General features: G+C 42.9%; 1 protein-coding gene across 10 annotated transcripts in view; it reads left to right on the top strand.

Moving 5' to 3' along the window:
* KLHL8 (kelch like family member 8) overlaps window positions 1–26,425 on the top strand; it is a 202,917-nt gene that overhangs the window by 81,501 nt on the left and 94,991 nt on the right. For all 10 annotated transcript variants that reach the window (XM_029599660.1, XM_029599629.1, XM_029599644.1 and 7 more), the window contains 2 exons: window positions 4,200–4,343; window positions 25,161–25,272. In XM_029599660.1, the coding sequence (XP_029455520.1) occupies window positions 4,200–4,343; window positions 25,161–25,272 (256 nt within the window). The remainder of the gene's footprint in view (window positions 1–4,199; window positions 4,344–25,160; window positions 25,273–26,425) is intronic.

Raw genomic sequence — 26,425 nt, 5'->3', positions numbered from 1 at the left:
TACACCTAAAGCATGCTAAAAGTGCTTGGAAATTCATTATAAGTCAAAAAAAAAGTTTCAGTGGCATCATGAGCTGTCCTCAGGGTGTTAGTGTTTCAGACTCGCAAGTTTTCCGGTTAATATGATCATATTCATTTTTCATATGCAGTGAGCAAGAGGCTGATATTTTCCTGAAAAGGTATGTGTGATGAGATGCTGGAGGTAAAAATCGATGCATTGACAGATTGCCGAACATGAGCAAAAAAACAACCCCCCCCCCCCCCCCAAACCTTTATTTTTATAAATAAAATTAAAATTGAGTTGCATTTTATTTTTTTTAAAAATTACTGAATTTTTTAAAATTAAATTATGTTGATATAAATGATCTCCATGTGTTAACTTGATAGTTCAGCTTGTAATAATTGTATAAAGATTTTAAAGAGTGAACCTTAGTATTCATTTTTGCCTTTTGTAATAAACGAAATTAGAATTATTTCATCTTTTTAATTCATTAGTATTGCCCTTTTAGCCTAGATTCCTAAGGGAACCTGGCCATATAAGATAATTGTCTGTTCCCCCCTCCTCACCTCCCCTGATAACTTGTGAACCATTCATCCAGTTTCATTCTGATATAGATGGTAGAATACCCAGTGATTCCCCTAGCTCACACATGTCATGTGTCTCCAACACTTAATCCCGTTTTCTTTTTCCTTCTTATAGGGAAACAGGTCAGTTCAGATGTAATCTTAGGAAGGTCAGAGCACAATCTGATGTCATTGAGCATCTTGAAAGCTGATTTGCCATTGGTTAGTAATCGTCAAATGCATATTTCTGTAACAAAGAAAAACTAGGCATCACTAAATGTGCCCACATCTCTCTTAAGCTCATTTTTTTTTTATCATTGCCACTACATATACTACAGTATATGATCACAGTAAACCACCTGCTTGCCATATTAAAATAGATTATAGTCCATTATTTTTCAATGGGAGATGTCACTGAAGCTGGCTGGCAGCTTCGAGGCATGTAACCGGTGCAGGTACAAAATGCCCATCATGATGATTTACTTTTGTTTTGGGAAAGGTCACAGCGGGATCATTGTACTAAAGCATGTTAACGTTATCGCAAGCAGTTAAGGTATGTAAACTGGCTTGTGGTGATGTCAGTGAGAAATCTATGCTTATGAGGTAATACATTCAAAAGAGCTCATTATCTATTAATACAGCAAAGGGTTATGCAGGTTAAAATGCCCAAAATGCATCACAGTTACATTCACGCAAGAAACTAAACCAAACCTTGGAAAAAGGTGTTGAGTTTTTGCATTACCCTCTTTATGTACATGCATATTTGGCCATCTCTAATATATGCCTCATTTTTATCTCAATTTTGGCAGTTAATACGCACGATATAAACCATATTTTCTTGCATCAAGTGGTCTGTGTTGAGGTAGTTTAGTACTCTGGCCTCAATGTCTCTGGATAAAATATGCAGAAAAGCAAATGCTCTAGGTGGCATGATAAAAAATGAGTGATCTGAGGATGGTGTGAGTTGTCGTCAGGAGTTTGACAATTAAGATTTAATGCAAAAAAAAAAAAAAGTGCAATCATGCTTTTAGGTGCAGAAACCCAAGGGAGCAGTGCATGATTGGGAGGGTACTGATGGAGATCATATCTGATGATCTTAAGGTTGCCCACTAGTGTGACAAGGCAAAAGTGAGAGCCAGAGGAATAGTGTGGTGCACAGGGAAAGGTATAAACAGCACCAGAAAGGTAATAATCTAACTAGTGACCTATATAGAGCGGTTATCTGGAGTATTGTGTCCAGTTCTGGAGGCTATATGTCTAAAAGCATTATAAGCGCCATGGAGATGTGACCATCTGTGTATCTGTACGGTGCTGCGTATGTCTACTAGTACTTTTAGAAACAAGTAGTAGTGGTAGTAAAAGTATAAACTGAGCACAGAATCAAGAGGACTACCACCATAATATTGCAGAATCTGTACCATATGCCCTAAAATGTGAGATTTAAAGACCTAAGTGTGTATACTGTAGATTAGTGAAGGGAGAGAGAGAGAATATAATGGAGATATTCAAATACCTCAGAGGCATAAATAACACGAGGCAAGCATTTCTAGTTAAAATGGTGAGGATAGGAGGTTAAAAGTGAGCAGACTTGGGCATGATATAAAATATTCACAGGAGTAGTGGTGAATGCATGGAACAGTTTCTAAATGGAGATGGTGGAGGCAAGCAGTATCTGAAATTCAAGAAAGCATGAAACATGCACAGATGATCATGTGACAGTGAGTAAACGAAGATAAACCAAGGGTGCGTTGCATTAATTTTATTTATTTAAAATACTTACATGCCGCCTATCTAAAATCTTAAGCAGGTGACAAATGCACACATACAGCGATTCGGTCTTCGTTTTAAAGCATATGGGGATAGGCTTAAAGATCTAAATATGTACACCCTAGAGAAAAGGCCAGATGCAGAAATGTGACAGAGACATTTAAATATCTCAAATGTTTCTATGCACAGGAGGTGAGCCTCTTTCAGCAGAAAGGAGGCTATTGAATGAGGGGTCATGAGATGAGGTTGAAAGGGGATAGACTGGAGAGTAATCTTAGGAAATATTTCTTTAAAGAGAGGTGGTGGATGCATTAAAACAGCCTTCCAGTGGAGGTGGTAGAGATGAAAACAGTATTTGAATTCAAGAAAGCATGGGATAAAAGAGGGGATCTCTAAGGGAGTGATGGGAATTATAAAGCTAAATTTGGCAGATGGATAGACTAGAGGGACTATAGGGTCTTTTTCTGCTTTCTTGTTTCTAAATGTAAGACAAATTAACATAAAACAGTGTCAACCTATAACACTTGATACAAACCACTAAAGCAACTAATTAAAAACTTCTTAAAAACAGATTAGAATAAAAGACAAAGCCTCTGCTGTTTCATTGAGAAAACCCATGCATATCTCATTGCTCAAAAGCTGCTTGAATAAGAACCCGTTAACCTTTTTTTCTGAATATTCTAATACAAACTTCAGAATGAAGGTCCTTTGGTAATGAATTCTAACATAAAGGGCCTGCGACTGCAAACATTGTTCCCTAGTTTCACACAAATGCAAGTGCTTAATGGATGGGATTATTAGCAAGTTCTTTCCTTGCGATTGTAACAACAGGGTAGGGACATACATTTTCAAAGGTGCCCCGATACAGGAAGGTACCCCAACGAAAACGAAAACAGAATTTTAAATGTAACACAACAAAAGACAAGTAGCCAGTGTAAAGGTTTCAAAATTGGTGCCACATGTTGGTATAGAGAGGCATCTTACTGTGATAGGTGCTGCAACGTAATGTGTTATTGGTAATAATTGTAATGATGCTGGAAGATCCAAAAATATGGAATTATGGTAGTCCATACCACTGATTACAGCTGATTGAATTACAGTACGAAAATCTTATAGAGCTAAAAATGTAAGAGGAAGGCTAAATGGGCAAACCAGTTAGGCCTTATAGGCCTTTAACTGCTGTTATAGTAAATGTTTCTATAAGGAGTTCAGACCCCGAAAAAGGCTTTGAGACCCCCATGACGAGAAGGTACTTACGTTTTCACTTTTTCTGTCTGTATCCCTGAAACCATAGCAGGGAAATAGCAGCAGGCAGGCCAGCAAACAGAAAACGTAAGTGCTGATGGGTGAGCTGCCTCTGACTGAAGAAGCATGGCTGGGTTCTACAGAGCTCTCTCTCCCGCAGAAAGAGGAGCCTCCTGCAGAAGCAGCAGGGCTGATGGGGTTGTTTCCTAGGCCCCAACCGCCAAAGAAAAGAAGAGCAGCTGTCTACAGGGTCTGGGGAGTCAGCAGAGCAAGGAGAAGCTTCTCCTCTGTCACAAAGGCCTGATGCAACTTGTTTTAATCAGTATTTTGGGGTGACAGGGTATTAAGGAATATAGTGGGTGAGAGAGTAAGTTGCCTTGAGGACAGTTTGTTTAAAGTGAAATTTAAGTGAGGAGGGAAACTGGGAAAATATCTTGTTGTGTAATGGTTGATATAGCATTCTTTCATTATACTTCTGATGAACTAATAGTATATTTTATGTATTTATTTGATTTATAGTACACTTTTCAGGCACTTCGGATTACATTTAAGATCCATTGAATGGATTTTCTTGGCATTTTTGGAGGATTAAATTCTTTCTCTCTGCTTTATCACTTCCTTTAGGTGTGCTGTTCTGTGTTGGAGGCCGTGGTGGATCAGGTGACCCTTTTCGAAGCATTGAGTGTTACTCCATTAACAAAAACAGTTGGTTCTTTGGCCCTGAAATGAACAGCAGGAGACGGCATGTAGGTGTAATTTCTGTGGGAGGTTAGTAACAAAGTAACAGTTTTCTTGCAGCACGTTTTACTATAATTTATTATTCAGAAACATGATGGCAGAAAGACCCTACAACTATCCATACCAATGGTATTGTACCAATGATAAATTGCTTTCATTGAACTGGGAGGGCTATATTTTCAAAAGGTATGCATTTGTGGCTCCATGTCCAAAGTTACATGACTTAATACTAGATGCATAAAACGTGGAGTGAAAATTCAAGATTGCTAGATGACCAGTCTTGGGTGTTAAAAACAAAACAAAACAAAAAACATAAATTAATTTTCTGAGTCTGTGTTAAGCATTCTTTTAATATTTTGTGCATCTGTAATGATGTATGTCCCAACATTTAGCTATCTCTTATTCCCTGGGATGGGGAAATCATAGTGATTGAGCAATGGCAACTCCTAGTGACTGGATTTAGAGCCTATGATTGCAGGGTTTTTGAAGGAGACCTGGAATAAGGCTCCTAGATGTTGACTAAAGTAAATAGGAAAGGGATATAATATCAGGCCTGGCGCGCTGAGTGTGCATATCGAGCATTTGCACGAAGCGGCAACCCTGGGGAAGTTGGCCAGCGGAGAGGCTGCTGGTTGCTGGCGGAGCCTAACCAGCCAGCAGCTGAAAAAAGAGAGTATTGGCAATGGAAGGAGATGACCATGCATGCATAGCTTCCGTTCCCCCCCCCCTCCCCCCCAAGGTCCCACGGTGGCGCAAAGTGTATGTGTGAGGGTGTGTGTGTCTGTGAGGGTTTCTGTGAAAGAGCTTGCCTGTGCATGTGTACCTGTATTTATGAGTGTGAGAGGGGTTAAAGATTGTGCGCTCTGCTCCAATTCACAACAATGTCAGGATGACTAGAAATCTAAAGTTCCCAGGTATGGAGAGCAAGAGATTTTTTGTATCCTTTTAGTTTTAATTATTAGATGTGATGGCTGTTATTTTGAAATATCTAATTAGTGTTTGGTAATTCTATTCATCATCTGTTTTGATATGTATATTTTTTTAGTATGGTTTTACTATTCTGATTGATTTATATTTCTTGATTGTATTGTTTTGAAGCATAGTGATGATCTGCTTTTCCATTATTGCATACAGAATCTGGCTTGTTGTGGTTTCCAGTTCAGTTTTTGTCCGCGTGTGTGTGTGAGAGATAGAGGAAGCGTGTCTGTGCTGTGACAGAGACACAGCGGAAGTATGTGTGTATGTGTCTCTTGCTTCCTCTATCTCACACACACCCACTCACACACACATGCTCCCTCTGTCGCTCGCCAAGCATATATGTGCGTGTGTGTGTGTGAAAGAGAGGATGCTGTATGTGTGTGTGTGTATGCTCGCAGTCTCTGACAATCTTAGGATGACAGAATTGGAGGGCAGGAGATATTTAAAATCCTTATTAGTTTTACTTATTGGGTGTTTGTGTCTGCTGTTTTGAAATATTTTATTGATTTTTAGGAAATTTTAAAATTATATATGGGGGTGGTGCCAAAGGAAGTATCTGTCCCAGGTGCCAAATACTTTAGGTATGCCACTGGTGGGCCGTATGGCTTGAAGATGAAAGGCCTGTGGCACTGTGGTAGAGCTCATCCCTCCACGGCCTGATAACAGGAGACCATGTGTGTGTGAGTGAGCTTGTATGTATGTGTGAATGAGTGAGAGCCTGTTTGTGTGTACATGTGCGTGTGTATGTCTGTGTCTGAGAGAGAACCTGTGTGTGTGTGAATGTGTCTGTGAGAGCTTGTTTGTTTGTATGTTTTGTGCCTGTGAGAGCCTGTGAGTCACATATAGGCACACACACAATGTATCTGTGAGGGAGAGGCAGCCTGTGTATATCAGAGAGAGGGAAGTGTGTGAGAGAATGAATATATTATTTGTGCATATGTGTGAGAGAAGATAAAATTTATGCGGCCCTACCTCCCCCAATCCACGACAATCTAAGGGTGACTGGAAATCAGAACCCAGGAATGGAGAGCAGATTTTTAAATCCTTATTTCCTAGCGTGTAGCAGATGGACTCAAGACCAATGGGTATAGTGTGCTCCTGATAGCAGTTGGAGACTGAGTCAGATTTCAGTTTGATGTCAGCACTACATATACCCGTGCATGAGGCTTTGCTCTCCAGTTTTTTCCGTCTCCATAGCAGTTCGGGACTTCACACACACTTGCACAGCATTAGAAAACCAAATTCCAAATTTAAAGAAGAAACAAAGAAAATCTTACCTCCAAAACGAGCCCCGTTATCCTGCAGTGATACCCACGGGTCCCTCCCCCAGTTGAGATTTCCTGAGGTGATTTCCGAGACCCCTCAGAAGTAAGCCTCTGTCCCGGCATGGACTTAGCCCCCTGAAAAGGGAGCGGCTGAGAGGCAGCCTCGGTCCGGTAGCCGACCTGGCTTGGACTTAGCCCCCTGAAAAGGGAGCGGCTGAGAGGCAGCAAGTGCAGAACAGAGCGCGGTGGTGAAGGTAATTTCCTCTCCCCCCCCCCGCAGCCGGAGACCGCCTGGCAGAGGACCAGGAAGCGCCGAGACAAGGTAAGGTAGAAAACCTTTTCTAAGTCTCCTGTCTCTGAGGCTCGGACAGCTGCACAGATCGTCCCTCCAGCGTCTGTACATTGGGTTGAGCAGCCCCGTCCGGGCTAGACCCCGATCCGGCAAGAGGGTCCTCCCACGTGGAGACCCCCTGGGGGCCGCCATCTTACTGTGTGGTCGCCGACGCCTTCCCCCCGGTTGCTGCATCATCCACACAACCGAGCCGGGCGCACAAAGTACTTGTGCGCATAGCGGCTCACGCATCTAAGCTGTGCGCACATCAGGGCCGGGCGCACAGTGGCACGCTCAGGGGTGCCAAGCTCACAACTAGGCCCGCGCGCACAGCCACGCGCACATCTTCCGTTCCTACGCGCACAACGTAGGCGCACCCGGAATGCATAACCAGGCCTCCTGGCATGCACACCTGTACAGGATACACGCGCAAATCATGGCACTGCCATCCAAGACATCTAAAGCTCCAGTCCTCTGCCCAGTATGCCACCTAAGAGCGGCGCAGCCCGAGGTGACCTCCGCCCTGTGCCTGTTATATGAAGAAGTGGGGGGGAGCCGAGACAAGGTCCCCCTCAGCCTGTAAAGGACTCTGGATCCACCAGCGAGACTACCCCAGACCTCTCTATTCCCGAATCAGCCCTTCCACAATGGGGGCCCTCGGGGAGCGCCGTTGGACCCAATGCTGTCCCAGGCAACTTCACCTGGGCAGGATTCGTTGCTGAGCTGCAATCCTACATCCACGCACAGACAGGGCCATCAGTGGCACAACCACAACCCCTGCCAGTGGTCCAGAACCTCCCAGACCCCTCCCGGCCTCCACCAGATGAGCCTCCCCTTAGGGGACACAGATGATTCGGAGGAGGAATCAGAACCCCTGGAAGAGGGGGAACTCCCTCCAGGAACGGAACCGTATCGCACCATGATGCGCTTCTTCCCAAAAGACGAATTATCAGATCTCGTAGCCACGAGTCTGAAGGCATTGGCCATCCTGGACACATGCAACACAGCAGAGTCCAACGCGAGCCCCTTCCTGGCTGGGCTCCGCCAGACCTCACGCCATTTCCCTATGCTACAGGCCGTACAACAACTGATCGACCTGGAATGGGACGCTCTAGAGGCCACCTTTTAAAGGAGGTCGAGCCCTAGAAGCTCTCTACCCCCTTGGACCCCGCGACGAAGGAGCTCCTGAGGTTTCCCCAAAGTCAGCTCCCTGGTCTGCGCCATCACAAAGCGCACCACCATACCAGTCGAGGTAGGAGCTTCACTCAAGGATGCCAATGACAGACGGCAGGAATCCATCCTCAAGCAGTCTTACGATGTGTCAGCTATGACCTTACAGATCACTGTTTGATGCGCTGTAGTATCCCGCGCCTGCCTGGCTATGGCCAGGGACGCAACTATGCCAATCGAGGCATTAAACCCGGCAATATAATTCCTCACGGATGCGAACTCAGACCTGGTACGCACCTCAGCCAGGAGCCTCTTGTCCATAGTGGCAGCCAAAAGACAGCTCTGGCTCCGAAGCTAGTCAGCCGACGCGACTTCTAAGACGAGGCTCACGAGAATGCCCTTTAGAGGAACACTCCTATTCGGAAGCGACCTGGACAAATTAGCGACAGATAGGGTGAGTCCCCAGTACCCCGTCTACCGGAGGACAGGAACAAGAGGAACCAACGCCCCTCTCCCCGGGCACCTAAGGGCAGAGGATCCCAGCGTTATAGACCATACAAAAACACTTACCAAGCCTCCCGCCGGCAAGGGGCAGTCCTTTCGGAACAGACACAACAAAAGAGGAGCCAGCTTGGGACCAGGCTCCAGCTGCAACACGCAATGAGAATCAGCAAACCCATCTACAGGAAGGGATCATAGGGGGCGGGCTTGCTCTATTCTATTCAGAAATAACGTCTGACAATTGGGTCCTATCCATCATCCGAGAGGGATACTACCTGGACTTCCACAGCATTCCCCCGGACAAGTTTGTGATTTCTCCATGCCACGATCCCTCCAAGAGGAAGGCAGTGGAAACCACACTATCAAAACTACTCGCCCTAAAGGCAATAACACTGGTGCCCTTGCACCAACAAAATTCTGGGCACTATTCCATCTACTTCATCGTGCCCAAGAAAGAGGGAACATTCCAGCCCATACTGAACCTCAAGACCATCAGTCGCTACCTGAAGGTACCCCGCTTCCGCATGGAAACCCTGCGTTCAGTCATAAAGGCAGTACAACCGGGAGAATTCCTGACCTCCCTGGATCTGTCAGAAGCCTATCTCCACATAACGATCTATGACATCCATCAGCATTTCCTATGCTTCGCGATATTGGGCCATCACTACCAGTTCCAGGCCCTACCGTTCGGGCTAGCTACGGCTCCCCAGACGTTCACCAAGATCATGGTGGTAGTAGCGGCGACACTGAAGAAAGAAGGAATCCTCGTGTATCCATACCTGGACGATTGGCTGATGAGAGCGAAATCGCCAGAGGAAAGCCATCAAGCAACCGCTAGAGTCAAGGAACTACTGTAGAACCTCGGGTGGGTCGTCAACAAACCCAAGAGCCACCTGCAGCCCTTCCAATTCCTAGAGTACCTGGGAGTCCGGTTCAACACCAAATGTAACAAAGTCACCCTTTCCCCTACAAGGAGAAAGAGATTGATGGAACAACTACGAGCACTGTTGAACTCCACTCTTCCCATGCCATGGGACTATCTCCAAGTCCTCGGACTCATGGCATCAACAATAGAAGTCGTCCCGTGGGCAAGGGCCCACATGCGGGCCCTACAATATTCCCTACTGTCACGGTGGAACCCGATGTCTCAAAACTACTCCGCCCCCCTCTGGCTACCAGCGAAGGTTCGGAACCAACTACAATGATGGTTACAAGAAGACCATCTGAGCGAGGGAAGAAGCCTATCCCCACCGGAATGGACCTTGCTCACCACGGATGGGGAGCCCACTGCCAGGAGCTAAGGTCTCAAGGGCAATGGGACAAAGAAGAGTAGGCATGGAACATAAACCGACTGGAAGCCCGAGCAGTCAGACTAGCCTGGCTATGGTTCAGTCACAGACTTTGGGACAAATCAGTCAGTCATGTCAGACAACGCCACAACAGTGGCCTACATCAGCCGCCAGGGGGGAACCAGAAGCCAGCAGGTGTCTCTGGAAATAGAGCCCCTAATGACGTGGGCAGAATCAAACCTACAAGGAATATCAGCTGCCCACATCGCGGGAAAAGACAACGTCACTGTGGACTACCTCAGCAGAGAGTCTGGATCCAGGGAAATGGACATAAGAACATAAGAACATAAGAAATTGCCATGCTGGGTCAGACCAAGGGTCCATCAAGCCCAGCATCCTGTTTCCAATAGAGGCCAAACCAGGCCACAAGAACCTGGCAATTACCCAAACACCTAGAAGATCCCATGCTACTGATGCAATTAATAGCAGTGACTATTCCCTAAGTAAACTTGATTAATAGCAGTTAATGGACTTCTCTTCCAAGAACTTATCCAAACCTTTTTTGAACCCAGCTACACTAACTGCACTAACCACATCCTCTGGCAACAAATTCCAGAGATTTATTGTGCGTTGAGTGAAAAAGAATTTTCTCCGATTAGTCTTAAATGTGCTACTTGCTAACTTCATGGAATGCCCCCTAGTCCTTCTATTATTCGAAAGTGTAAATAACCGAGTCACATCTACTCGTTCAAGACCTCTCATGATCTTAAAGACCTCTATGATATCCCCCCTCAGCCGTCTCTTCTCCAAGCTGAACAGCCCTAACCTCTTCAGCCTTTCCTCATAGGGGAGCTGTTCCATCCCCTTTATCATTTTGGTTGCCCTTCTCTGTACCTTCTCCATTGCAACTATATCTTTTTTGAGATACGGCGACCAGAATTGTACACAGTATTCAAGGTGTGGTCTCACCATGGAGCGATATAGAGGCATTATGACATTTTCCGTTTTATTAACCATTCCCTTCCTAATAATTCCTAACATTTTATTTGCTTTTTTGACTGCTGCAGCACACTGAGCTGACTATTTCAATGTATTATCTACTATGACGCCTAGATCTCTTTCTTGGGTGGTAGCTCCTAATATGGAACCTAACATCGTGTAACTACAGCTAGGGTTATTTTTCCCTATATGCAACACCTTGCACTTGTCCACATTAAATTTCATCTGCCATTTGGGTGCCCAATCTTCCAGTCTTGCAAGGTCCTCCTGTAATGTATCACAGTCTGCTTGTGATTTAACTACTCTGAATAATTTTGTATCATCTGCAAATTTGATAACGTCACTCATCGTATTCCTTTCCAGATCATTGATATATATATTGAAAAGCACCGGTCCAAGTACAGATCCCTGAGGCACTCCACTGTTTACCCTTTTCCACTGAGAAAATTGACCATTTAGTCCTACTCTCTGTTTCCTGTCTTTTAACCAGTTTGTAATCCACGAAAGGACATCGCCTCCTATCCCATGACTTTTTAGTTTTCGTAGAAGCCTCTCATGAGGGACTTTGTCAAACGCCTTCTGAAAATCCAAATACACTACATCTACCGGTTCACCTTTATCCACATGTTTATTAACCCCTTCAAAAAAATGAAGCAGGTTTGTTAGGCAAGACTTCCCTTGGGTAAATCCATGTTGACTGTGTCCCATTAAATCATGTCTTTCTATATGCTCTACAATTTTGATCTTGAGGATAGTTTCCACTATTTTTCCCGGCACTGAAGTTAGGCTCACTGGTCTATAGTTACCCGGATCACCCCTGGAGCCTTTTTTAAATATTGGGGTTACATTGGCCACCCTCCAGTCTTCAGGTACAATGGATGATTTTAATGATAGGTTACAAATTTTAACTAATAGGTCAGAAATTTCATTTTTGAGTTCCTTCAGTACCCTGGGATGCATACCATCCGGTCCAGGTGACTTGCTACTCTTTAGTTTGTCAATCTGGCCTACTACATCTTCCAGGTTGACAGTGATTTCGTTCAGTTCGTCTGACTCATCACCCCTGAAAACCAACTCCGGAACTGGTATCTCCCCAACATCCTCACTAGTAAACACGGAAGCAAAGAATTCATTTAGTCTTTCTGCAATGGCCTTATCTTCCCTAAGAGCCCCTTTAACCCCTCGGTCATCTAATGGTCCAACCAACTCCCTCACAGGTTTCTTGCTTTGGATATATTTAAAAAAGTTTTTATTATGAGTTTTTGCCTCTATGGCCAACTTCATTTCAAATTCTCTCTTCGCTTGTTTTATCAATGTTTTACACTTAACTTGACAATGCTTATGTTTTATCCTATTTTCTTCAGATGGATCTTTCTTCCAATTTTTGAAGGATGATTTTTTGGCTAAAATAGCCTCTTTCACCTCACCTTTTAACCATGACGGTAATCGTTTTGCCTTCCTTCCACCTTTCTTAATGCGTGGAATACATATGGACTGCGCCTCTAGGATTGTATTTTTAAACAATGTCCAAGCCTGTTGAACACTTTTAACCTTTGCAGCTGCACCTTTCAGTTTTTTTCTGACTATTTTCCTCATTTTATCAAAGTTTCCCTTTTGAAAGTTTAGTGTTAGAGCTGCAGATTTACTTATTGTCCCCCTACCAGTTATTAGTTTAAATTTGATCATGTTATGATCACTGTTGCCAAGTGGCCCCACCACCGTTACCTCTCTCACCAAATCCTGTGTTCCACTAAGAATTAAATCTAAAATAGCTCCCTCTCTTGTTGGTTCCTGAACCAATTGCTCCATGAAACAATCATTTATTACATCCAGGAACTTTATATCTCTAGCACCGTCTACTGTCTACAGCAGCCTTCCAGTGGATAGTAAACCACTGGGGAACACCAGCCATGGATCTTCTGGCAACCGGGTCCAACACCTGGGTTCCCAAGTTCTTCAGCTGAAGATAGGAACTGCTATCACAGGGAATCAACGCCCTCGTCCAGACCTGGCCTCAGGAGGACCTACTTGTACGCCTTCCCTCCATGGCCACTACTGGGCGGAATCATCTGCAAGATAGAACACCATATAGGGCTGGTACTTCTAGTGGCCCCGGACTGGCCAAGAAGATTGTGGTACGCGGACATGCAAAGACTTCTGACTTCCAGCAAGGACCGATCCTCCAAGAAGACCCAATGAGATTCTCACTTACGGTCTGGCCATTGAGAGGTCTCGCCGGAAAAAGAGTGGATACTCAGGACCAGTGATTGATACACTGCTCCGAGCGCGCAAGTTCTCCTCCTTCTTAACATATATACAAGTATAGAGAATATTCGAAGCCTGGTGTGAGGACCAGGACATCCTTCCATGGACAGTCAAAATCCCCATGATCCTGGAATTTCTGCAGGACGGCGTGAACAAAGGGTTGTCTCTCAACTCCATCAAGGTTCAACTGGCTGCCCTGGCCAGCTTCAGACCCAGGGTGGACAGCACCAGCCTAGCGGCCCACCCAGATGTCTCCCGCTTCTTAAAAGGGGTCAAGCACATTTGGCCACCTCTAAAGTGGCCGATACCCCTATGGAATCTCAATCTAGTGTTAGACTTCCTAGCGGGAGCTTCATTTAGACCAACTCGCGATCTGTCTCTATGGCTCCTGACCTTGAAGATGGCGTTCCTTGTTGCAATCTGCTCAGCCCGTCAAATCTCCGAACTTCAAGCATTATCATGCCGGGAGCCATTCTTCAGATTCATGCCGGGATCCATACAACTGTGCACTGTACCCTCTTTCCTACCAAAGGTGGCTTCTCACTTCCATCTAAACCAAACCATCTCGCTGCCATCTCCAGACGAGCATAAGGACTCTGAAGACTCACGCCTTCTTCGCCACCTGAATGTTTGCAGACTCCTAGTCCGATACCTGGAAAGATAGGAACCTTCCCCGTGCTTCTTCTCAGCGGGAAGAAGCACGGGGAAACGGCCTCGTGGGCAACCATTGCCCGCTGGATCAAAGAAGTAATCAAGGCGGCCTACGTAGAAGCAGGCAAGTCTCCACCTCTACAAGTCAAGGCGGCAACATGGTCTCCATCCACACCTTCTCAAGATTATATCGCCTGGATGTTCAGGCCAAGGAGGACACAGCATTCGCAAGGGCAGTACTGAATGGGCCACGGGCAGCCTCTCACCCAGTTCGGGAGTAGCTTTTGTACATCCCATTGGTCCTGGGTCCATCTGCTACATGCTGGGAAATGTAGAAATTACTTACCTGATAATTTCATTTTCCTTAGTGTAGACAGATGGACTCAGCACCCCGCCCATGGCTGCCTCGCAATCAAGAATCCTCGGGGGATCCCCCCCCCCCCCCCCCCGAGTGCAACACAAGCACGGGTAAGCCAACCCTTATCTCTAGTTCAGACACCCGTATTACCAGGTGTCGGCGCTTCTCGGTTGAGTGCCCTGGCAGTCTCCAGCTAGAAACCACTTTAACCAGTCCGAGTAATCAAGTATCAAGTTAAGAACATAAGAAAATGCCATACTGGGTCAGACCAAGGGTCCATCAAGCCCAGCATCCTGTTTCCAACAGTGGCCAATCCAGGCCATAAGAACCTGGCAATTACCCAAAAACTAAGTCTATTCCATGTTACCATTGCTAATTTCAGTGGCTATTCTCTAAGTGAACTTAATAGCAGGTAATGGACATCTCCTCCAAGAACTTATCCAATCCTTTTTTAAACACAGCTATACTAACTGCACTAACCAATCAAGTTCACCAAATTAATTAAAATTATCCAAACACACATATATCCATAATTGCTTTTCGAGGAGAAAACTGGAGAGCAAAGCCTCATGCACGGGAATATGTAGTGCTGACGTCAGATTGAAATCTGATGCCGTCTCCAATTGCTATCAGGAGCACATTATACCCATTGGTCCTGAGTCCATCTGTCTACAGAAAGACTAAATGAACGCTCAATAAATCTCTGGAATTTGTTGCCAGAGGATGTGGTTAGTGTAGCTGGGTTCAAAAAAGGTTTGGATAAGTTCTTGGTACTGCTATTAATCAAGTTTACTTAGGGAATAGCCACTGCTATTAATTGCATCAGTAGCACGGGATCTTCTAGGTGTTTGGGTAATTGCCAGGTTCTTGTGGCCTGGTTTGGCCTCTGTTGGAAACAGGATGCTGGGCTTGATGGACCCTTGGTCTGACCCAGCATGGCAATTTCTTATGTTCTTATGTTCTTAATTCTTTGCTTCCATGTTTACTAATGAGGATTTTGGGGAGATACCAGTTCCGGAGATGGTTTTCAGGGGTGATGAGTCAGATGAACTGAACAAAATCACTGTGAACCTGGAAGATGTAGTAGGCCAGATTGACAAACTAAAGAGTAGCAAATCACCTGGACCGGATGGTATGCATCCTAGTGTACTGAAGGAACTCAAAAATGAAATTTCTGATCTATTAGTTAAAATTTGTAACCTATCATTAAAATCATCTATTGTACCTGAAGACTGGAGGGTGGCCAATGTAACCCCAATATTTAAAAAAGGCTCCAGGGGTGATCCGGGTAACTGTAGACCAGTGAGCCTGACTTCAGTGCCGGGAAAAATAGTGGAAACTATTCTCAAGATCAAAATTGTAGAGCATATAGAAAGACATGATTTAATGGAACACAGTCAACATGGATTTGGATTTACCTAAGGGAAGTCTTGCCTAACAAATTTGCTTCATTTTTTTTGAAGGGGTTAATAAACATGTGATAAAGGTGAACCGGTAGATGTAGTGTATTTGGATTTTCAGAAGGCTTTTGATAAAGTCCCTCATGAGAGGCTTCTACAAAAACTAAAAAGTCATGGGATAGGACGCAATGTCCTTTCGTGGATTACAAACTGGTTAAAAGACAGGAAACAGAGAGTAGGATTAAATGGATCTGGAAAGGAATACAATGAGTGAGGTTATCAAATTTGCGGATGATAAAATTATTCAGAGTAGTTAAATCACAAGCGGACTGTGATACATTACAGGAGGACCTTGCAAGACTGGAAGATTGGGCATCCAAATGGCAGATGAAATTTAATGTGGACAAGTGCAAGGTGTTGCATATAGGGAAAAATAACCCTTGCTGTAGTTACACGATGTTAGGTTCCATATTAGGAGCTACCACCCAAGAAAAAGATCTAGGCATCATGGTGGATAATACTTTAAAATCGTCGGCTCAGTGTGCTGCAGCAGTCAAAAAAGAAAACAGAATGTTAGGAATTATTAGGAAGGGAATGGTTAATAGAACGGAAAATGTCATAATGCCTCTATATCGCTCCATGGTGAGACCGCACCTTGAATACTGTGTACAATTCTGGTCGCCGCATCTCAAAAAAATATAGTTGCGATGGAGAAGGTACAGAGAAGGGCAACCAAAATGATAAAGGGGATGGAACAGCTCCCCTATGAGGAAAGGCTGAAGAGGTTAGGGCTGTTCAGCTTGGAGAAGAGACGGCTGACGGGGGATATGATAGACGTCTTTAAGATTATGAGAGGTCTTGAATGAGTAGATGTGACTCAGTTATTTACACTTTCGAATAATAGAAGGACTAGGGGGCATTCCATGAAGTTAGCAAGTAGCACATTTGACTAATCGGAGAAAATTCTTTTTCACTCAACACACAGTAGAGCTCTGGAATTTGTTGCCAGAGGATCTGGTTGGTGCAGTTAGTGTAACTGGGTTCAAAAAAAGTTCTTGGAGGAGAAGTCCATTAACAGCTATTAATTACGTTTACTTAGGGAATAGCCACTGCTATTAATTGCATCAGTAGCATGGGTTCTTCTTAGTGTTTGGGTAATTGTCAGGTTTTTGTGGCCTGGTTTGGCCTCTGTTGGAAACAGGATGCTGGGCTTGATGGACCCTTGGTCTGACCCAGCATGGCAATTTCTTATGTTCTTACACTAAGGAAAATGAATTATTGGGTGTAATTTGATGTTTCTGCTCTTCTGAAATTTTTTTTTTTTTTGGGGGGTGGGGGAAAAGTACATTTTTTAATTGGATTTTTTTATTCATCAGATTGTTGAAATTTTTTTTGGTGTTTGGGAAATTTATGATATTCATGAATTGTTTGAAATATTCTTTTTATGAATATGACTATTATTATGATATTTCATGACTTTATTATTTAATGTTTTATGAAGAATGGTAATGTTTCTATTTTCCCATTGTTGCTCTGCATATAGAGAGAGGCTGGCTTGTTGTGGGTTGCGGTTCAGTTCTCAGCACATTTCTGTTTATACTTTCTGATCTCTTTATTCTGTATTTGGTCAGGGTCTCTCTGTGTTCTGCGTATGTGACCGAGGTGAGGAATTTTGCTAGCATGTAATTTCTGGGTAGGGCTCTAGAGCAGCCTGGTTTACTAAAGAAGTTTTTATTGGTGTTCTAGGGCCTGGTGTAATATGTGCAGTGTTGCCTTTTCATAGATAAGGTTATTAGGGTTGTTTTGGTATAGGAGGTTTACTATATTGTAATGGTAATTGTTTATTCATGGCTTTCTGAGAGCCAAGCCTACATCCAAAACACATTACAAAACGTCTAATGCCATAGGAGCTCAAAGTGTTTTTGTTTTGTGTTTTTTTTGTGGTTTTTTTTTTTGCAGGAGTGCATGTAAGTATAATATTCATGTTGTAAGTGATATTTTTGCATCAGAAGACTGTACTCGTGAATGTTCTTTTTCATGTACAATTTGTTATAAATGCATAACTTAATTGTGTGTGTCTGTAAAGGGTGTGGGAGGTGGTGGCATGGGTGCAAGGCTGTAAGATTTGCCTAGGGTACCTAATACACTTCCTTATCCATGGGTTCTAGGCAGGGGGGCTTGTCTATTTTTAAAAATATAAATTGCAGGATGGAGCTGGGCTTTATTTGATAGGCCCGGGACAGGCACTGAATGGATCAGAGGGAGGAGGCAGCACAGTCATTTTTTACACAGGGCAGCAAAAAAACTAGCACTGGCCCTGTATAAAATGAAGGGAAGACATACTCATGTAGATACGAATGAAGGCTCATGGTGCCATATTCCAGCCTTGATTCCAATTGAATTGGAAGTTCAGATTAACAGGAGGAAAAATCCAGGTTAAAAAAAAACAAAAAAACCCACCACCGATATGTATTAACATATAAATCATAATTTTGTGGGTTCACGCTTGAGTTGAGATGTTGTGTGTGCTCAAGAGTTTGGCTTCTCTGAGGACAAGCAGGATGTCAGTCCTCGCCAATGGATGACATCCATCGGATGTAGCCCGGCCCAGAACTTTGAACTCAAAAGATTCTAGATCTTTCCTGTACGTACCCGGATCAGCCCAGACTCCTGGGTTTTGCCCCCTCCTCTAGCATTTGGAGACAGAGAAGTTTTCAAAACAAAACTCCGCCTTATATAGGATGGTGCCACCTACAGTCTGGCTGTATTTCTCTGTCTCCAGCAGATGGTAGAGGTGCAAGGCCTACAGTCTGTGCTGATTGCTTAGTGGAGTTAGAGTAGTGAGTTTTAGAGAGTTTTCGGTCGGTAAAACCTTTTTACTTTGATTTAAAAAAAAAAAAAAAAAAAAAGGAGCAGTTTCTGTCCTGAGCCTCCCATGGGGTTTGTAAGGTCCTGAGGGGACCATTCCCTGCTGGTTGTTGAGGCAGGTGCATTACAGGGTCAAGGGCCATCTTGTTCCAAGCTAGCAGCTCTGGGTGTGACAACAACAGCCAAGAAGCAATGTTCTGTATGAACAAGCAAGGAAGCACAAGGCCATGGACTCTTTGCCAAGAAGCGATAAATATATGGGAATAAGTGTACAAGCTGTCTATGGGATAATAGTAAGACTAGGGGGCACTCCATGAAGTTAGCATGTGGCACATTTAAAACTAATCGGAGAAAGTTCTTTTTCACTCAACGCACAATAAAGCTCTGGAATTTGTTGCCAGAGGATGTGGTTAGTGCAGTTAGTATAGCTGTATTTAAAAAAGGATTGGATAAGTTCTTGGAGGAGAAGTCCATTACCTGCTATTAATTAAGTTGACTTAGATAATAACCACCGCTATTACTAGCAACGGTAACATGGAATACACTTAGTTTTTGGGTACTTGCCAGGTTCTTATGGCCTGGATTGGCTACTGTTGGAAACAGGATGCTGGGCTTGATGGACCCTTGGTCTGACCCAGTATGGCATGTTCTTATGTTCTTAACCTTCCTTCCAGGGATCTGCAACACATTATTAAATCATCCTAATAGAATTTTCAACCACATGAATGATCTCTATAGTGATCAACAGCCTACAGACTATTCAGTTTATGGGGTTTCCCAGGAATCAACCTGTTTGGGTCAGAGCAAAACAGGAAACAAAGTGTTTTGCATCATTCTTCCAAGCAAACTCACATCAGCTCAGAACACTTTTCTGCTCGATTGGAATGCAGAACTAATGAACGCTGTTCCACAGATATCCACTGATAGCCAAAATGGTGCAGAAGATGCTGAAAGACCAGGCCCATCTGATCCTCATAGTTCCAGCATGGCCCAGACAAGTTTTGATTCACATTTCTAGTACAGCTATACAGCAGTCTTCTGATTCCTCTCGGGTCAGATCCTTGTTAATTCAAGAGAAACCTGTTTCATCCAAACATTCCCTCACTCAGCTTGACGACTTGGATGTTGAACACTCAGTAATTGCTGAATTATTTTTACTAATCAAAGCTGAGGATTTTTTGTGTCTGCAAGAAAACAATCAACTAAAAGAGCCTATGGGTTTAAATGGAGAAAGTCCTCTAGTCATAAAACTGCCTGTTCCCTGGGATCTAAATGTGAGTTTGGCACAACAGATGAAGCCACCATATGAGCGATTGGAGTTGGCTTCTCTCAAGTTCCTAACCTGGAAAGTAATGCAGTAGCATCAGCTAGAAGAGTCAGCAAATTTAGGCTTTAGTTCATTATCCACCTAATATTCAATTCTTACACAATAGGTTGGTTCTCTATACCCACCCAAAGTTTCTACCAAAGGTAGTATCACCTTTTTCGTATTTTCGTATTAATCAAGCTATCATGTTGCCTACAGTCTTCCTGAGGCCACATACACATGCAGGTAAGAAAGCCCTTTATACCTTAAACTGTAAAAGGGCTTTGGCTTACTACAGGAGAAGAACTCAGACTCATCCTCAGACTTCTCAACTTCTCCTACAATCCCAACAGACTGGGCATAGCAGTGGCCAAACATACATTGTTCAACTGGCTAGCAGACTGAATTTCGCACTGTTATAGACTAGCAGACCTTCAAATCACAAACACCAATAAGGCACATCAAGTTAGAGCCATGGCTGCATCAAGGGCTCATCTACGAGCCATACCACTTGAAGACATCTGCATAGCAGCAACATGGTCATCAGTACGCACCTTTATGTCCCAGGTAGAAGGCATGTATTTAGGCATGCATTGGTGGCAACAACACTCCGGCACCAGAAGCAGTTGCCTACATTGCCTATGTGTAAATCCAGGCCTGTTCATAAAAATGGATCTCTGTGAGAATGGCTTTCCTGCACTCACTGTTATAGATCTAAGTACCAAAGCTGATTGAATATTGAAAATGACTTCTGAGTGGCCATTGGCAAAACTGGCAAGTTACGGTTTTATAAAATAAACCAGGGGATTTGGAACCTGCTTGAGGTTTATTAGTGGGAATGATATAGAAAAGATGGAGAATCATTGTTACATAAGAATGTAAGAAGTTTTTTATACTGGGTCAGATCGAGGGTCTATCAAACCCAGTATCTTGTTTCCAGCAGTGGCCAATCCAAGTTACAAGTACCTGGCAAGTACCCAATTGTTAAATAGATCCCATGCTGCTAATGACAGTAATAGCAGTAGATATTCCCTTAATCTATTTGATTAATAGCAGTCTATGGACTTCTCCTCCAGAAATGTATTCAAACCTTTTTTTAAACCCAGTCACACTAACTGCCCTTAACCCCATCCTTTGGCAACGAATTCTAGAGCTTATTTGTGTGTTGAGTGAAAAAGAATTTTCTCCAATTTGTGCTACTTGCTAACTTGCCCCCTACCCTCTAGTCCTTCTATTATTTGAAAGAGTAAATAACAAATTCACATTTACCGTTCTAGTCTCATGATTTTATAGATCTCTATCATATTCCCCCCCTCAGCCATCTCTGTAAGTGTGATAAGTCTGTGTCCTTGCCCAGATCACAACCATGTTTCTCTCTAAAGTCAGAAACACAAATGGTGTGTCTAAATGTATGAAGGGGTATCCTGGATATATATGGAGAATAATATGAGAGGACCTTGTGTACAATCCTCTATTGATGGCATAAAAATTGAAGCAGGAAATTGGGGTAAAGATTTCCAGTGATGAGTAGCAATTGATTTTTGCCTTTAGTTTTTCTATTTGTGAGTGTATATGAACAGCATCATAAGATTCTATGCAGGGTTTATCTTATGCCAACCTGTATTAAAGTGATTATCCTAATAATTGCTGGAGATGGTGTGGTAATAAAGGCACTCTATCACACATCCTTTTACTTTCGTGTATATAATTATTGGAAGGGGGTCACTGGGGTTAACATAAGAACATGCCATACTGGGTCAGACCAAGGGTCCATCAAACCCAGCATCCTGTTTCCAGCAGTGGCCAATCCAGGCCATAAGAACCTGGCAAGTACCCAAAAACTAAGTCTATTCCATGTTACCATTGCTAGTAATAGGAGTGGCTATTTTCTAAGTCAACTTAATTAATAGCAGGTAATGGACTTCTCCAAGAACTTATCCAATCTTTTTTTAAACACAGCTATACTAACTGCACTAACCACATCCTCTGGCAACAAATTCCAGAGTTTAATTGTGCGTTGAGTAAAAAAGAACTTTCTCCGATTAGTTTTAAGTGTGCCACATGCTAACTTCATGGAGTGCCCCCTAGTCTTTCTATTATCCGAAAGAGTAAATAACCGATTCACATCTACCCGTTTTAGAGCTCTCATGATTTTAAATACCTCTATCATAGCCCCCTCAGCCGTCTCTTCTCCAAGCTGAAAAGTCCTAACCTCTTTAGTCTTTCCTCATAGGGAGCTGTTCCATTCCCCTTATCATTTTGGTAGCCCTTCTCTGTACCTTCCCCATCGCAATTATATCTTTTTTGAGATGCGGTGACCAGAATTGTACACAGTATTCAAGGTGCGGTCTCACCATGGCTCGATACAGAGGCATTATGACATTTTCCATTTTATTCACCATTCCCTTTCTAATAATTCCCAACATTCTGTTTGCTTTTTTTGACTGCCGCAGCACACTGAACCGACGATTTCAATGTATTATCCACTATGATGCCTAGATCTCTTTCTTGGGTTGTAGCACCTAATATGGAACCTAACATTGTGTAACTATAGCCTGGGTTATTTTTTCCTATATGCATCACCTTGCACTTATCCACATTAAATTTCATCTGCCATTTTGATGCCCAATTTTCCAGTCTTACAAGGTCTTCCTGCAATTTATTACAATCTGCTTGTGATTTAACTACTCTGAACAATTTTGTATCATCTACAAATTTGATTATCTCACTCGTCGTATTTCTTTCCAGATCATTTATAAATATATTGAAAAGTAAGGGTCCCAATACAGATCCCTGAGGCTCTCTACTGCCCACTTCCTTCCACTGAGAAAATTGTCCATTTAATCCTAATCTCTGTTTCCTGTCTTTTAGCCAGTTTGCAATCCACGAAAGGACATCGCCACCTATCCCATGACTTTTTACTTTTCCTAGAAGCCTCTCATGAGGAACTTTGTCAAACGCCTTCTGAAAATCCAAGTATACTACATCTACTGGTTCACCTTTATCCACATGTTTATTAACTCCTTCAAAAAAGTGAAGCAGATTTGTGAGGCAAGACTTGTCTTGGGTAAAGCCATGCTGACTTTGCTCCATTAAACCATGTCTTTCTATATGTTCTATGATTTTGATGTTTAGAACACTTTCCCCTATTTTTCCTGGCACTGAAGTCAGACTAACCGGTCTGTAGTTTCCCGGATCGCCCCTGGAGCCCTTTTTAAATATTGGGGTTACATTAGCTATCCTCCAGTCTTCAGGTACAATGGATGATTTTAATGATAGGTTACACATTTTTACTAATAGGTCTGAAATTTCATTTTTTAGTTCCTTCAAAACTCTGGGGTGTATACCATCCGGTCCAGGTGATTTACTACTCTTCAGTTTGTCAATCAGGTCTACCACATCTTCTAGGTTCACCATGATTTGATTCAGTCCATCTGAATCATTGCCCATGAAAACCTTCTCCAGTACGGGTACCTCCCCAAAATCCTCTTCAGTAAACACCGAAGCAAAGAAATCATTTAATCTTTCTGCGATGGCCTTATCTTCTAAGTGCTCCTTTAACCCCTCGATCATCTAACGATCCAACTGACTCCCTCACAGGCTTTCTGCTTCGGATATATTTAAAAAGGTTTTTACTGTGAGTTTTTGCCTCTATGGCCAGCTTCTTTTCAAATTCTCTCTTAGCCTGTCTTATCAATGTCTTACATTTAACTTGCCAACGTTTAGGTATTATCCTATTTTCTTCTGTTGGATCCTTCTTCCAATTTTTGAATGAAGATCTTTTGGCTAAAATAGCTTCTTTCACCTCCCCTTTTAACCATGCCGGTAATCGTTTTGCCTTCTTTCCACCTTTCTTAATGTGTGGAATACATCTGGACTGTGCTTCTAGAATGGTATTTAACAATGACCACGCCTCTTGCACATTTCTTACTTTTGTAGCTGTTCCTTTCAGTTTTTTTCTAACAATTTTTCTCATTGTATCAAAGTTTCCCTTTTGAAAGTTTAGCACGAGAGCCGTGGATTTGCATACTGTTCCTCTTCCAGTCATTAATTCAAATTTGACCATATTATGATCACTAATGCCAAGCGGCCCCACCACCGTTACCTCTCTCACCAAGTCCTGTGCTCCACTGAGAATTAGATCTAAAATTGCTCCCTCTCTCGGTTTCTGAACCAATTGCTTCATAAAGCTATCATTTTTTCTATCCAGGAACTTTATCTCTCTAGCATGTCCCGATGATACATTTACCCAGTCTATATTGGGGTAATTGAAATCTCCCATTATTATCACACAACCAATTTGGTTAGCTTCCCTAATTTCTCTTAGCATTTCACTGTCCGTCTCACCATCTTGACCAGGTGGACGGTAGTATACTCCTATCACTATAGTGTTCCCCGACACACAAGGGATTTCTACCTATAAAGATTCAATTTTGCATTTAGTCTAATGCAGGATTTGTTTATCCTGTTGGACTCTATGCCATCCCGGACATAAAGCACCACACTGCCTCCCGGGTGCTCCTCTTTGTCATTGCGATATAATTTCTACCCCGGTATAGCACTGTCCCATTGGTTATCCTCCTTCCACCATGTCTCTGAGATGCCAATTTCTACCCCGGTATAGCACTGTCCCATTGGTTATCCTCCTTCCACCATGTCTCTGAGATGCCAATTAAGTCTATGTCATCATTCACTGCTATACATTCTAATTCTCCCATCTTACTTCTTAGAAATGGTTGGGTTGATACTACTGGAGGACCCCAAGATATTTGTTCTAGCACTGAGTATCTTATGAAACAAGATGCAAAAGAGGTTAGGACTCTTCAGCTTGGAGAAGAGATGGCAGAGGGGAGATATGGTAGAGATCTCTAAAATAAATGGAACGAGTAAATGTTAATCAGTTTGATCTTTTGAAAAGTACAAAGACGAGGGGACACACAATGAAGTTACTGGGTAATACATATAAAAACTAAGAGAATATTTTTTTTACTCAATGCATAATTAAACTCTGGAATTCATTACCAGAGGATATGGTGAAAGCTGTTAGTATAGCTACATTTAAAAAAGGTTTGGACAAGTTCCTGGAGGAAAAGCCATTAACAATTATTAAGGGAGAGTTGCAGATATCCACTGCTTATTCTTGGGATAAGCAGCTTGGAATCTATCTACCTCTTGGGATCCTGCCAAGTTCTTGTGACTTGGCTTAGCCACTGTTGGAAACAGGATACTGGCTTGATAGACCCTTGGTCTGACCCAGTATGGCAAGCCTTTTGTTCTTATATTAGAGATGTTATGGAAATTAAGGAAAGAAATTAACCAAACAATATTGATGCCTTTTAAAAGATTTGCTTAAACTAACTGGTGTTCTGAGTATGTTTGCCCTTTCTGGCTTTGCCATGTAAGTATGAACACAGCAGATATAATTGTTTTCCACGTGAGCAATGGAAATGCTTTTGCATCTTTTAGGTGCCGTCTATGCAGTGGGTGGACATGATGGTAATGAACATTTGGGCAGCATGGAAGTGTTTGATCCCCTCTATAATAAATGGATAATTAAAGCTTCAATGAATAAAAAGAGGTATGTTTCTCTGTCCTCCTTTACACCCCCACCTTTTTTCCAAGCCCCTTCCCCCACCCTCTAGGTACCTGACCCTTAGTTCTTGTACTTAATGCACCCTCTCCCTCCTTGTATTCTTATTGTATATATTTTATACATTTGTACTTATTTGTGTTTCACGTTTACTGAATGTACAGCAACGGACTCTGGTTACCCTCCCCTCCCCCCCTCCCCCAGTTCTTTTATCAGTTACACTGTAAAGCCCTGTTGGCTATGTTCATGTTGTATGGAAACCGATGTGATATTTTCTTAACGAATGTCGGTATACAAAAACTTTAAATAAATAAAAATAAATAAATAATCACACCAGATCCAGTTCATTGATGCTTACAGGAAGTCCAAATCGAAAATCTCTCCATTTTGGGCCTATTCTTTATGGGAAAAGAGGCTTATGAGCAGTGCCCCCTGACTCCCATGATTCTGTGGGTGTGGGGAGAAACAGCACACTTAATCCTGTTGCTGCATCATTTACAACCTGCACTCAAACAATTAACAAACTTGAAGCTCCTCCACCTCCTAATTCAGACATCTGCAGGGTGCCTGCTTTCAGTCTCAGCTTTTGCTCCCTTGATTTGTGCTACAGTCTCTACCCTTACAAAGAGCCTGCAGGGAACCGGAGGGGAGGGGTGTGAGGCTGAGGCTGGAGCAGAAGAAAACGAGACAATCTGCTCCTTAATGTAGCCCCTCTCCTCCTGTTACTCCCCACTTTGTCCTGAAGGAACAGGATTGGAGGGGTGAAGTTGGAGTGGACAGAGAAAGCAGTCTGTGTTTGATCCCCCACAGATCTCTTAAATCAAACTTAAAATAATTTTGATATAATTATTGGATGGACTGATGTTCTTTTTAGAAGAATCACAACAAATTGGCCCAAAAACAATGTACTCCAGAAACCTTAAAGTACAATATATCAAAACGGTTTCACTGGTCAATCTTTTTATCAATACAATTCGCCACCAATTCTAAAGTAATAAATACAATTAGTTTTGTAGGACCAATACGCAAAGAGTCTGTATTTCAATCAGACCCACCATGGTAAGATCACATTACTTTATTATGTATCTCAAATATGTTTAGTATTTTTTCTTTTTTTTCTCTTAAAATTATTCCATACTGC

The sequence above is a fragment of the Rhinatrema bivittatum genome, chromosome 1 (assembly GCF_901001135.1).
Source record: "Rhinatrema bivittatum chromosome 1, aRhiBiv1.1, whole genome shotgun sequence".
Lineage (NCBI taxonomy): Eukaryota > Metazoa > Chordata > Amphibia > Gymnophiona > Rhinatrematidae > Rhinatrema > Rhinatrema bivittatum.
This window is presented reverse-complemented; position numbering and strand designations above follow the sequence as displayed.